General features: G+C 44.2%; 1 protein-coding gene across 2 annotated transcripts in view; it reads left to right on the forward strand.

Annotated features, from left to right (window-relative positions):
- adka (adenosine kinase a) overlaps window positions 1-13,705 on the forward strand; it is a 242,793-nt gene that overhangs the window by 218,060 nt on the left and 11,028 nt on the right. For both annotated transcript variants that reach the window (XM_060924777.1, XM_060924778.1), the window contains exon 9: window positions 3,258-3,372. In XM_060924777.1, coding sequence (XP_060780760.1) covers window positions 3,258-3,372 — 115 coding nt within the window. The remainder of the gene's footprint in view (window positions 1-3,257; window positions 3,373-13,705) is intronic.

Below are 13,705 nucleotides of genomic sequence, written 5' to 3' on the forward strand. Positions count from 1 at the left end.
AAGGCTCGCACGTTCATCAAGCGGCGTTCAACGTGGAAAGGAAAAGACGTTTGGATGTTGAAATGAACGCACGTAAAAAAACGCTGGTCGGAGTAGTAGTGAGCTCTGAGGGACGCCTTTCTGCAGCTCAGGCGAGAGATTCTTCCAAAACATCTGTTTTTCAGTGTGCACTCACCTCAGCCTGAATACATATAACAGACCTCTCTGCTTTTACAAGCTCAGTGAGTGGCTCTGCGATCAAATCCCTTGCTCTCTCACGCAGACTCCCCTGTGTGTGTAATGAAACACCCCTGGTCTTTTCTCTCTCTTCAGGAAAGAGCTGTTGGACATAGAGTTGCATTTCTGATTTGCATTGTGTTGAGGGGCCAAGAAAAGGGAGTGAAAAATGAATGAGTAATCTTATCCAGGCATGTCGGACATTTAATCTGCTCTTGCCAGCCCTGTGCAGCCGGCGAAGTTCGAAGCTCGTGGTGAATAGTAGCAGTTTAGAGTCTCCACCTGAATAAGTCGCAAGCATTTACCAGTCCACTGGTGTGTGTGTGTGTGCGCCGATAGCTTGCACCTGATATCACATTTGATGGAGTTATTATTTCCCAGTGTGAGGTTGTACCTGTCCACCTTGTGTCCCTCCTGTCAGCAGAACCCTGTAGACTCACAGCTAGTGACACATTTATTGTGTAAAGTCAGCTGATACTGTAAAACTAGAACTTTTTTTTTATTGAGCCCATGGAACTGGTGAAAAAAGAAAATTCCCACTCCTATCAAATACAGCCGTTCTGACCATCTACGCACTTTCAGATTCTCGATACAGGGCGCCAGTCCTAATCGGAGCACCGTGTTAACCTTCCCCAAAGCAGCTTCTGTTAATGATTACATCCATATTTATGAAGGCGCTTTACACCGAGGAAAATCTTTTTGCACTGTTTCAATTAATGCGGTTTGTCACTTGCGCCGAGGCCTGTGTTTTGACAGTTCATTAAATCGTTTATGTTGGATCAGTTGCCATTAAAACCACTTTACCTTTAGTTGCTTACCTCGGCTGGCAAGATCAAAGAGTGAAACGGCGTTCGTTATCCAGGTGGGCTTCGTAAGCATGATCGTCTCCGGAGGACAGGAGGGACACGTCCTTCCCATGTTTCCAAACCCAGGCTATTCCTGCACTTCATATCAGTTCTGAAACAAAAACTACCCCCTTGGTGAAGCTGTACTGGATTTAATAACTGTTATTTGTTTGTGTAGTGGCAATATCCAGCGTGAGCGTCGATGGGTTCAGCAGCGCTGCAGTAGGTTGATTGAGTCTGGTCTTTAGCATGCTAATTAAGGTTGGCCAGGCTTTGCAGATAGCTGAGTGTTTTTCCTTAGGTGCAAGAGAGGGCTGTAGAGGTGTTGAAGCAGCTGGTTCTGCCTGGGAAACCGCACACACTCCTCCATTTAACAAAACTGTCAGGGCCTGCTGGCCGCCATGGCCAAGCAGCTTCTCCTCTCTGCTCCTGGCACGGGCACGAGTGGACATGTGACAGACTCTGAGCTTTGGCAAGGCCTTACTGCTTCAGACCCTCTGACTGTGTGTGTGTGTGTGAGAGAGAGAGAGAGAGAGAGAGAGAGAGAGAATGAAAGCCACCAGCTCTCAAACCCCCCTCCACTTTCTCTCAGCTCCCCCCTGCTCCTTCTGTCCAGTGCCAGCTGGGAGGTGTGAGGATTAGGAAATGCAGATGATCTCACCCAGTTCCCTAAACGTCTCTCACACACACACACACACACACACACACACACACACACACACACACACACACACACACAGAGACCTTTTTAAAGGTCCACTCATTCTCTTCTCATTTTCTGCTATTTTATAAGAGCTTTTTTCATTCATTCATTCATTTATTTAGTTCATCATGGAATATTGTTCTGACCTGAAATCTGGATTAAGTTTGGGATGTGTCCATTGAGGAACAGTTACCACGTTTCAAACCCACACCATGCCAGTCATCACCTTAACCAGTCATTGAACACGAATGTTATTAAATTAGTAATTAAAAAAGATCCTAATAATTTTACTATACATAATACAATGTGTTAGTGAAATTAATGTTGTATATTTAAATAATATTGGCTGGCTTTGAGTGGTCTATCAGATATATTCCGTTCAGCTAGCATGATATTGAACGAGTCGAAGACGAGTAGCTGAATGGAACATACCAGGAAAAAAAGCCAGCTAATATTATCATTATACATGCACGCTCTCTTCATATCAGCATTCTCGAAGGTCAACGCTTGCTTACGTGCGACTCGGTGCATGGCAGTCCAGTTACCTTCCAGCCGGTGTAGTATTAGCGAAGGCCAATGCTAGTGCAGTCTAGCCGAATAATATTATTATTAGAAGAAGAAACCTTTATTTGTCACATGCACACTTCAAGCACAGTGACATTCATCCTCTGCATTCAACCCATCTGAAGCAGTGAACACACGTGCAGCCATGCTACAGCACCCAGGGAGCAGTCAGGTGTTATGTACCTTGCTCAAGGGCACTTCAGCCCAAGGTCACCCCATGTTAACCTAAACTTAACCGCATGTCTTTGGACTGTGGGGGAAACCGGAGCACCTGGAGGAAACCCATGCTGACACGGGGAGAACATGCAAACTTCACACAGAAAGGCCCTCGCCAGCCGCTGGGCTCGAACCCAGAACCTTCTTGCTGCGAGATGACAGTGCTAACCACTACACCACCATGCCGCCCATGTTACCCCGCCAATATTTTTTTTTCCCCCCTGTGTAATTTACTTAGTTAATTTTAAAATCAACGTCGACAGCTACACACAACGGAGCGACCTGGCAGCCAAAATTCTCTCAAAACCTTCCGTTTTTAACGAAGCAAATCTGGTGGCCATGTTTGCTTACAAATTGTCGCTCGCTAATGCAGGAGTTTTACATCTCCGATGTGTGACGTCGTGTCGTCTTGACAACGTGCAATATTGTAACAATATTGCACGCTCCTCAATTGGGTAGAGTGGTGTAATATACACAGAGGATAAGCGATATGATACAGTATGATAACAGTATTGCATGCTATCAATGTTCCCACTAGAAGGGAATAGAATACATGTTTTTATTCCATGGAAAATGTGTCCTGGATGTATAATAATGATCATCCATATGTATTTCCTAATTTTGCATTTTCCAGTTAGATGTGTTTTTGATTGACCTTTGCTGTAAGTAATGTACTCTGAAATGAAGAAAATATATATATATTTTTCCCCCAGACAGAGGACATCGAGGAGATTGCCAAGAAGACCCAAAGCTTAACCAAGGTGAACAAGAAAAGGCAGAGAATCGTGGTCTTTACCCAGGGCAAGGAAGGCACCATAATGGCCAAAGGTATGTGCAGTTAACCTTCGTGTCCTCAGGTATTGAGTCTTGACTAAGTACGTATTCAAGAATCCTTGGATCCGAATGGGGGAAAAAAAAATCACTTGAATTGAGCTCTGAGTGGGTGGGTTGTTAAGGGACAAGCAGCATATGTTTTTTCACCCATTTTCTCATTTACAGTAGTCATGATGTTGATTGATTTCCTCTGTAAACATTTGTCAATAGCCCCAAACAAGGTCATCTTCAGAATAGTGCACCGTTCTCTCTGGCGGCATTCGCTGTTGCGCTGTGTGAAATGAATTCACCCTTGGCAATGACCTCCTATCTCTCAGATGCAGAATTTCGAATCCGGAGGGTTGGAGCAGTCTGGGACATTGCTATGGTAACTGAGTGGTGGGGGTTGCTTTCAGCCGAGTTGATAAGTTTAACTGAATAGTAGAGAAAGCATCACAGTTGTAGCTGATTAAGCCAGCGGGGTTTACGGTTCAAAGTAAGGAGGTGGGTTCGGTAGGTGGGTGGGTGTGGGGGGGAGATGGAGGGGGGGCACTTTCTGCTCCTCTCCTTCTGCACCTGGCACACTGACTGCTCTTTCTCACCGGCTCTGATTTATACGTATCCTATTTGTTCAGCACAATTTCATTATATTGCCCTTTTGTCATGTGATTCATTGAGCGTCTGAGCCGTGTTGACACTGGGATCGGGTGTTGTAAAGATTCCGGTGGGATATGCCCGGTAAATGAATGAGTGTTGTATCCAAAACGGGATTGTATTATCATACTGCAGTGTGTAACGAGGAAAAACTGTTTCACGTCACCTGCTTGATCAACGATTTGTATTCTCCTTGATCAATACAGGCTTTTTATTTCTCTCTCTCTCTCTCTCTCTCTCTCTCTCTCTCTCTCTCTCTCTCTCTCTCCTGTGTCCATTTGCCTAAAATCTATTACCGATGGCTTCAATTTGAACCCTGCCGTATCATCTTCACCCGGATGCTGCTGATTGATGGTGAAACACTCCATTTGTCTGTGCGCGCGCTGCTGGTGGCTTCCAGGTCTAATCTCGTCCCAAATTCCACCTTACAGGATCAAAGTGGTGTTGAAGCGCAGTTGAAAACGCAGCTCTTGCCTTCTACCACTTCCACAACATGCTACCAGAGTAAAGCTGCAAAGCCGTCTGTATCGGTTCCACCACGCTGCCTTTATCACACTAACGCTAATAGCATTAGTCCCTCTGGGCTGATAAGGGTGCTCAAGCAATTGCTACTCCTGTAAAGTCTCATCAGAGGAAAGCGCTACAAGACAATCCTCCGCTTTTTTTTTTTTTTTTTTTCCTGCTGCAGAACTGCCAGTTCTCCCTTCTGTTCTGGAAAAAGACTCCAGCTAAGTTTGAGCTTTAGAGCAAAGACCCTCCTGGAGGCGGTTTTCACACAACTGATGAATGGCTGCCTGGCCTAGCCTCTCCCAGCCCTTTCATATGAAGCTGTGGGGTTAGTGGCAGCCCCTGGTGAACCCGATATGAAACGTGTGATGAATGTTAGGAGCACGGCGAGTGCATGTACGAGGGTGTTGCTCATAAAAAAAAAATGGCAAACTTGATAAATGTCAGCTGAGGTGTGGGCCCAGAATAAGTGGGTTCAAATAGCCGGGGCGACAGAAAGAGAGCAGGATATTGTTATTGCTCCCCGTAGCCCCCCGCCAATAAACATCAATATAAAAGAGAATTAAAGATTTGCTCAGCCTCCCAGAGGCTGCACTCGGATGCCGTCTGATCCCCACATTTCATTTGCAATTTGCTCTCAGCACGGGGATGTGATCGTTCTGCGGCCTCTGAATGTCACGATGAAGTTGTTCTAATGATGATGAAGAAGCTGCAGATGATGGGCCCCTGGAGGTAACGCTCAAAAAAAAGATGCAGATTTGTTATGTATGGAATAACACACAACGGACCGTGCTGTTCCGGGGAAAGAATTCTTCTTCTAGCCACAGCCGTTTTCTAATAAATACCGTTTAAAATTAATTAATGAATAACATCTGCGAAACAAGTTGTTCTTCTTGTGTTACTAAGAACGCGTAACAGCCTTTGTCAATTTTCTTTGTTAAAACTAGACGGCCTTTCGATTTCATAAAATCGGTGAAATTTAGTTAGAGCAAATATTGTGCATGAAATCGCTCGCTTCGTGCAGTCAAGCAGACAGAGGAAGTCCGTGTGCGCATGCGCGGGTTTACCTTCATCATCTTCTTTTGGGTTTTACAGCAGCTGGCATCCAGTGTTGCTTTACTGCCATCTACAGGTTTACCTTGACCGTAGGTAAAGGTAATGATGCACAGTAAAATCGCCAGTGTTAAAGTGCATATCGCGGGTAAATTCAGGAGCAAGATCAATGTAATTCTCCTATTTTATATCATTCTCTGCAATTTTTTTTTTACCTTGCGCAATACCAGAAAAATTCAGTTGAAATCAAGCCATTTGAGGCGAATTGGTCCGCCTCTGAAAAAACTTTGCATTTGGATTTCCCGGGAAACATTGATTTTCGGGGCGGCACGGTGGTGTAGTGGGTAGCGCTGTCGCCTCACAGCAAGAAGGTCCTGGGTTCGAGCCCCGGGGCCGGTGAGGGCCTTTCTGTGTGGAGTTTGCATGTTCTCCCCGTGTCCGTGTGGGTTTCCTCCGGGTGCTCCGGTTTCCCCCACAGTCCAAAGACATGCAGGTTAGGTTAACTGGTGACTCTAAATTGACCGTAGGTGTGAATGTGAGTGTGAATGGTTGTCTGTGTCTATGTGTCAGCCCTGCGATGACCTGGCGACTTGTCCAGGGTGTACCCCGCCTTACGCCCGTAGTCAGCTGGGATAGGCTCCAGCTTGCCTGCGACCCTGTAGAAGGATAAAGTGGCTAGAGATAATGAGATGAGATGAGACATTGATTTTCGTGACGTCGCGTGCGAGACGCCTCCCTCTGAATCCTACATCAGCGCTGGTTTGTTTATGAGAAAACGACCTGGTGGTTTTCTGCAAATTTCTTCAACGTTATCGCGTAATTATTAAAATGGTTAACAGATGTATCATAGGAGGGTGTAGCAACACCAATCTTGATGGGATTAGTACTCATCGTTTTCCAAAAGACCGGACAATGAGAGAGAAATGGGAGCGCTTGGTCTACACAGGCTGCGCACTGAAACCGTACAAAGCTCGCACAGCCTGCTGGCGCTTCCGCAGGTGACGTCACGATTCTGGCTCCAGACTCCCTTGGGATTTTTCCAGACGCATTTTGTTATTTTATCTTTTTCTGCTGTAGACAGATGGTCTTGTGCAAAATTACCCTTCTGGATGAGTGTGTAAAGGGACATACTTTCATATAAAAAAAAATGAAATTGGTCCAGAATATGCCCTTTAAGGTCCTCTCAGGACTAAAGGAAGCCTCTCTTCTGGCTGCTGGCCCTCCAGTCAGCTGACATGATGATCCTCTGCTCTCTGATGAAGCACTTCTCCTCTGTATAGTTTTAAGCCGCCACGCCAGATAGCCAATGCCACTTTCACCATCATAGAAATGTTCCTTCAAAATTACAGCAGGTTCATTAGTTCCAACAACAGCAGTTAGTTGAAATTAGGAAGTTGTATTAATGTAAAAACTGGATAATGATCCTTGGTATGGAAATAGAAATGCACCATTTTCATTTTTAAATCATGCATCAGGTCTCTAAACTATTTTATTAGCACACACAAACAATAATTTGCTCTCAGTCTGCAAACACTTTAAAAGGCTTACATATCCATTTTTAGAGTAGGGATCCATCAAGTACAGGAAGAGCTCAACTATGCCTCGAGCGTACATCTCTCTCACATTCCGTGGCGGGGCCGTCCTGACAAGCGTAAACTTAATACTGTTAAATGACATACTTCCAATGATTTCACAGCAAAGCCAATAACAAGAACAACATCTCATCTCATCTCATCATCTGTAGCCGCTTTATCCTGTTCTACAGGGTCGCGGGCAAGCTGGAGCCTATCCCAGCTGACTACGGGTGTAAGGCGGGGTACACCCTGGACAAGTCGCCAGGTCATCACAGGGCTGACACATAGACACAGACAACCATTCACACTCACATTCACACCTACGGTCAATTTAGAGTCACCAGTTAACCTAACCTGCATGTCTTTGGACTGTGGGGGAAACCGGAGCACCCGGAGGAAACCCACGCGGACACGGGGAGAACATGCAAACTCCACACAGAAAGGCCCTCATCGGCCACGGGGCTCGAACCCGGACCATCTTGCTGTGAGGCGACAGCGCTAACCACTACACCACCGTGCCGCCCACAAGAACAACATGATAGAGGTTTTCCCCACAAACACAGAAGAAAAAGTTCGAGCAGAGACAACCAAATTACAGTGGTGATTGAAAGTTTGTGAACCCTTTAGAATTTTCTATATTTCTGCATAAATATGACCTAAAACATCATCAGATTTTCGCACAAGTCTTAAAAGTAGATAAAGAGAACCCAGTTGAACAAATGAGACAAAAATATTATACTTGGTCATTTATTTATTGAGGAAAATGATCCAATATTACATATCTGTGCGTGGCAAAAGTATGTGAACCTCTAGGATTAGCAGTTAATTTGAAGGTGAAATTAGAGTCAGGTGTTTTCAATCAATGGGATGACAATCAGGTGTGAGTGGGCACCCTGTTTTATTTAAAGAACAGGGATCTATCAAAGTCTGATCTTCACAACACATGTTTGTGGAAGTGTATCATGGTACGAACAAAGGAGATTTCTGAGGACCTCAGAAAAAGCGTTGTTGATGCTCATCAGGCTGGAAAAGGTTACAAAGCCATCTCTAAAGAGTTTGGACTCCACCAATCCACAGTCAGACAGATTGTGTACAAATGGAGGAAATTCTAGACCATTGTTACCCTCCCCAGGAGTGGTCAACCAACAAAGATCACTCCAAGAGCAAGGCATGTAATAGTCAGCGAGGTCACAAAGGACCCCAGGGTAACTTCTAAGCAACTGAAGGCCTCTCTCACATTGGCTAATGTTAATGTTCATGAGTCCACCATCAGGAGAACACTGAACAACAATGGTGTGCATGGCAGGGTTGCAAGGAGAAAGCCACTGCTCTCCAAAAAGAACATTGCTGCTTGTCTGCAGTTTGCTAAAGATCATGTGGACAAGCCAGAAGGCTATTGGAAAAATGTTTTGTTGATGGATGAGACCAAAATAGAACTTTTTGGTTTAAATGAGAAGTGTTATGTTTGGAGAAAGGAAAACATTGTATTCCAGCATAAGAACCTTATCCCATCTGTGAACCATGGTGGTGGTAGTATCATGGTTTGGGCTTGTTTTGCTGCATCTGGGCCAGGACGGCTTGCCATCACTGATGGAACAATGAATTCTGAATTATACCAGCGAATTCTAAAGGAAAATTTCAGGACATCTGGCCATGAACTGAATCTCAAGAGAAGGTGTGTCATGCAGCAAGATAACGACCCTAAGCACACAAGTTGTTCTACCAAAGAATGGTTAAAGAAGAATAAAGTTAATGTTTTGGAATGGCCAAGTCAAAATCCTGACCTTAATCCAATCGAAATGTTGTGGAAGGACCTGAAGCGAGCAGTTCATGTGAGGAAACCCACCAACATCCCAGAGTTGAAGCTGTTCTGTACGGAGGAATGGGCTAAAATTCCTCCAAGCCGGTGTGCAGGACTGATCAACAGTTACCAGAAATGTTTAGTTGCAGTTATTGCTGCCCAAGGGGGTCACACCAGATACTGAAAGCAAAGGTTCACATACTTTTGCCACTCACAGATATGTAATATTGGATCATTTTCCTCAATAAATAAATTACCAAGTATAATATTTTTGTGCCATTTGTTTAACTGGGTTCTCTTTATCTACTTTTAGGACTTGTGTGAAAATCTGCTGATGTTTTAGGTCATATTTATGCAGAAATATAGAAAATTCTAAAGGGTTCACAAACTCTCAAGCACCACTGTACCCATGCGTTTCTGTCATGTCAGCCACAAGTATGCTGATCATTTGTCGGCGTGAGGAGTCGGTCAGACTTTTGTTGCGGTGGTACTCTTTGGTGATACGGTCCCCCCCCCCCCCCCCCCCCCCACCAGATCTCCTTGTTCGTGCCAATTCAACCAACTGTGAAGTGGACAAGCCTTTCACAACTGGCAATACATGTACTTAAAAACGTGACAGAACATGGTAACTCCCAGAGTAATCAATTGCAAAAAAGATTTCCTACACCAACTTACATGTTTGGCCTCTTCATCTTCCCTCTGTCGCTTTCTGGATGGACTGTCACTCTCCTCCAGTATGATTGTGTCATCTGAGTTGCAGGACACGATTTCAAGGATTACTGTGTCATCACTACTACTACCAGCACACAGTGCACTGGAATTTGTTTCTTGGGAAGTGCAGGGCAAAGTTTCCTTGAAATCTATAGTTCAGGAGAAAGAGACGGGACAAAATAACACCAATTTGTTTTATTTTTTAACAATAAAAAAGCAATTTATCAGTACATTCCATTGATTTATTGTGACTTAAATAGAATCAATAAAGAGCAATTATACCGTCATCAAATTTGGTGGTAAGTATGCCAGTGTTGGGCTGCTGCGCTGTCAGAGAAGACCTCCGCATCCACCTCCAGTTCCTGTTTCATCAAAAACCTTGACACCTTCACTGACTGGTGGAAATGAGAACTTCAAGAAAGCTATGACCAAAAAAAACAAACAAGACCGACACCGGAAACCGATTCATCCAAGGCCACGTTCGACTAAAATCTTCATGCCGGCGTGCACGTTTACCGTATCTCCCCGCAGCATTGCCGCGTTAGCCACCACAGACACCAAGTCACTAATGTTAGCTACTTTAGCCGACTCCCGACACGTGCAGTGTTGGCTATTTTACTGGAATAAATGTGCAAGCATGACACAACACAACAGCCTGTCCTCGCTGACATTAACGTTACCTCGTGCCGTTTTTGTTCAGTTTGGCGTTGCGTGGTCAGCCTTAATTATCCCCATGCGGCTGGTACATTTAAGCTAGCCGCCGACCCGATATCACGTTAGCCATTTGAAATTCGGTATTTGAAGACACGTACCCAACATTGACAGGTATGGTAAATGACGACATACCTTTATTCTTGCACACAGATTTTGCTTGAATGAAAAAACAGCAACTAATAGTTTATTTGGAAAAACTTACCACAATCTTTCGATGCGAGGAAGATGGCGATGCCAGTCGACGTTGTCAGTTTGACCGGGGAAGTTGGTGGGAGGACTTTTCAGAGTAAAAAAAAAATTTTTTTTTTTTTTACACTGGAAGGTATTGTGCTCTAATCGGTGTAGAATTAACTCTGAGAGAGTCAATTTACTTTAACACTAAATATGTAACACTGACTGTGTAAAACCTCTGTTAACTCCAATTATTTTCACCAACACTGGAAGTTATCTTGTTCAGTTTTACTCTGTCCATTGTTGGAAGAACTCCGAAAGAATTAAAATACTTTGGCGCTGCATATTTTACACTGGCAAATTTACTGTGTAGTTACATCATTCTGTCGCTAAACGAACAGCTGATCGCACCGAGGTCCTCACTGACCGCTGATTATTTATTAGTTTGGTCCTGCGTTTCCTTTCCTCCGCAACATAACGTCTTTTCTTCTCGCTTTCCGTTACTGTAGTCGGTCTTTCACGTTTCATTCTCACACTCACGTCCTCCATTTTCCTCTCCTGTTTCAAATTTGTATCCCACAATGCCTTGCGTGAACGGGGAAAGCCCAGCACGTCATGCATGATGTAGTATCTTGAATTGGGTCATGGTGAAGCAGGAAAAAATAGCGGAGAATTTACAGCCACGTGGTTCTAAATTCATTAATTGTTCTATTTTTAAAAAATGAATAAAATTGGAAGTCTGTGATTTCTAATTCAGTAGCTTTCGGTCCACTAAACAAAATAATTGGGTGTCAGGGAAAATTCTTTTTATGACCTACACTTGAAAAATCTGAAAGGCAGTCTACCTTTAAACAATGAAACTTTTTTATTATTTGTTTATTTTTAGCCTGGAGCATCTGCCATGCAAGTCTCAGTGTATGAGCTGTTACTGTAGGAACGATGACGCATTAAAACTAATGCATTAGTATAAAAATATTGTTTATATTCTAGCTGGAACTATCAGTGGCAGCTGGTGGTTGTTTTTTTTGTTTGTTTGTTTGTTTGTTTGTTTGTTTGTTTGTTTGTTTTTGAGGGGTGATATAGTGAATAATATAAATCACGAATATATCATTTAAAACTTATCTATATAAAAAATCTCTTTTGGAGTTTGAATCTCAACTGCACTTCGTCTGAAAGCGCACAGAAAAGTTTTATTCAAACCAAAAAAAACCACTAAACTTGTTTGTTCATCTGTCCTTTTGTGTAGTTTGTACGGTGAGACAGAGACGGTGTGTGCTCAGTCTGTCAACTTTGTCCCTCCTCCAAACGTTTGATCGGAAAAAAATAATAATAATAACGACCGAGTAAATAATCCACTTCGTTCACATCCGTTACACCTGCAGCTGAATCCGTAACGCAGCTACTGGTGACGTATTACAGAAATGTCATCTTAGCCCATTGGAACTCAAAACTAGGGGGCGTGTCACGCTGTGTAATCACATAACACAACTGTTGCTGATTGGCTGCATGAACCTCCAGCACTGGGCGTGTTTCCGTTAGCCCACAGCCTCACTTCATATCAATCTATGTGGGTTTTTTTTTTTGTATGACTTGGTAGTCCTGTTACACTCGTTATCTCATCTCATTATCTGTAGCCGCTTTATCCTTCTCCAGGGTCGCGGGCAAGCTGGAGCCTATCCCAGCTGACTACGGGCGAAAGGCGGGATACACCCTGGACAAGTCGCCAGGTCATCACAGGGCTGACACATAGACACAGACAACCATTCACACTCACATTCACACCTACGGTCAATTTAGAGTCACCAGTTAACCTAACCTGCATGTCTTTGGACTGTGGGGGAAACCGGAGCACCCGGAGGAAACCCACGCGGACACGGGGAGAACATGCAAACTCCACACAGAAAGGCCCTCGCCGGCCACGGGGCTCAAACCCGGACCTTCTTGCTGTGAGGCGACAGCACTAACCACTACACCACCGTGCCGTCCCCTGTTACACTCTGTTTTAAAAAAAAAATTACAAATAATCCTTTTTAAAACATTTTCAATCGCAGGTAAAATAATGTGGATGCTTAAAATGAATCCACGTTTTCCGATTTGAGAATTCGGTGAAGCCGTGGTATAAAGTGATATCTTTTAGTTCTCTCCTCCATTCTGTCCTGGCATAAATGTGACCCGTTCTCGCTCTTCCACATTAGTTGCCTTAATAAAAGCTGCCAAGGCCGAGCCCTTAATGAAGCACTACAGTGACACTGTTGAAGCTGGCCTTGCCCTGCTGACGCACCTATTACAGTCTCAAATTAACACGGCCAAGCCTACAGTCTTTGATCTAATGACGACTGTGTGCGCAAGGTCATCCAGCGGCCGCTGCAGCGATAAAGGGCTTAGCTGTGTCATGGTGCTGGAGGGAGCCCGTGGTATATTACAGTAGTGTTTTGCTTCCCCTTTCATGAGCAAACAAGCATTAGAGACAGCACACACATTAATCAGGTGGTGGGAAGCTAACTGGCTGTGGCAGAGGGTTGAACCTGGTCTGATAAGGTACCAGCTCACCGGAGAGTAAACATCGAGTAAGTCCAGGCTTCTCTGGAACGCCGTAGTTTTTGAATCCAGGATTCAGCGATTCATCAGTAATAGTGTATCATGTCGGAAACGTGTGACAACAGACCTACCATTTCATAAGCCATGATAGTTTCCACTGTGATCGTATCAACATGTTTACACGTCGGCGTTGTTGAACTCTCCATTTCCGTTGGTCTGAAGGGGTTCAGTACGGCAAGTTTCTGAAGGGGTCTCCAGTGTCCGAGGTAAAACCACAACTTTAAGTTTTCCATCAGAGAAAAGAAAGTCTTTACAGTTTCCCTGGAACATGGCAAGCTGCATTTTTCTGTCTCGGTAACTTTGAGACTGTTGAAAGCTCAATAGCTGTTCTCATATAATAGACAGACCAGGAACTAGCGTGTCTCACTGGCATTCCACAACTCGGAAGGGAATCAAAAAAGTAATTTGTAAATGAATAAAGAATGTAGTTGCTGTGGAGTCGGAGGAGTAGAACATCCGACGAGATTCAGCGCCGCTTTGCGTCGGGCTGCGTCACACCGCTGCTGTTGATTAATTTCCTGTAACGGCACACCCCGTCGTGTTTTATTCTTTACTTAAACCCTGC

The sequence above is a fragment of the Neoarius graeffei genome, chromosome 7 (assembly GCF_027579695.1).
Source record: "Neoarius graeffei isolate fNeoGra1 chromosome 7, fNeoGra1.pri, whole genome shotgun sequence".
Lineage (NCBI taxonomy): Eukaryota > Metazoa > Chordata > Actinopteri > Siluriformes > Ariidae > Neoarius > Neoarius graeffei.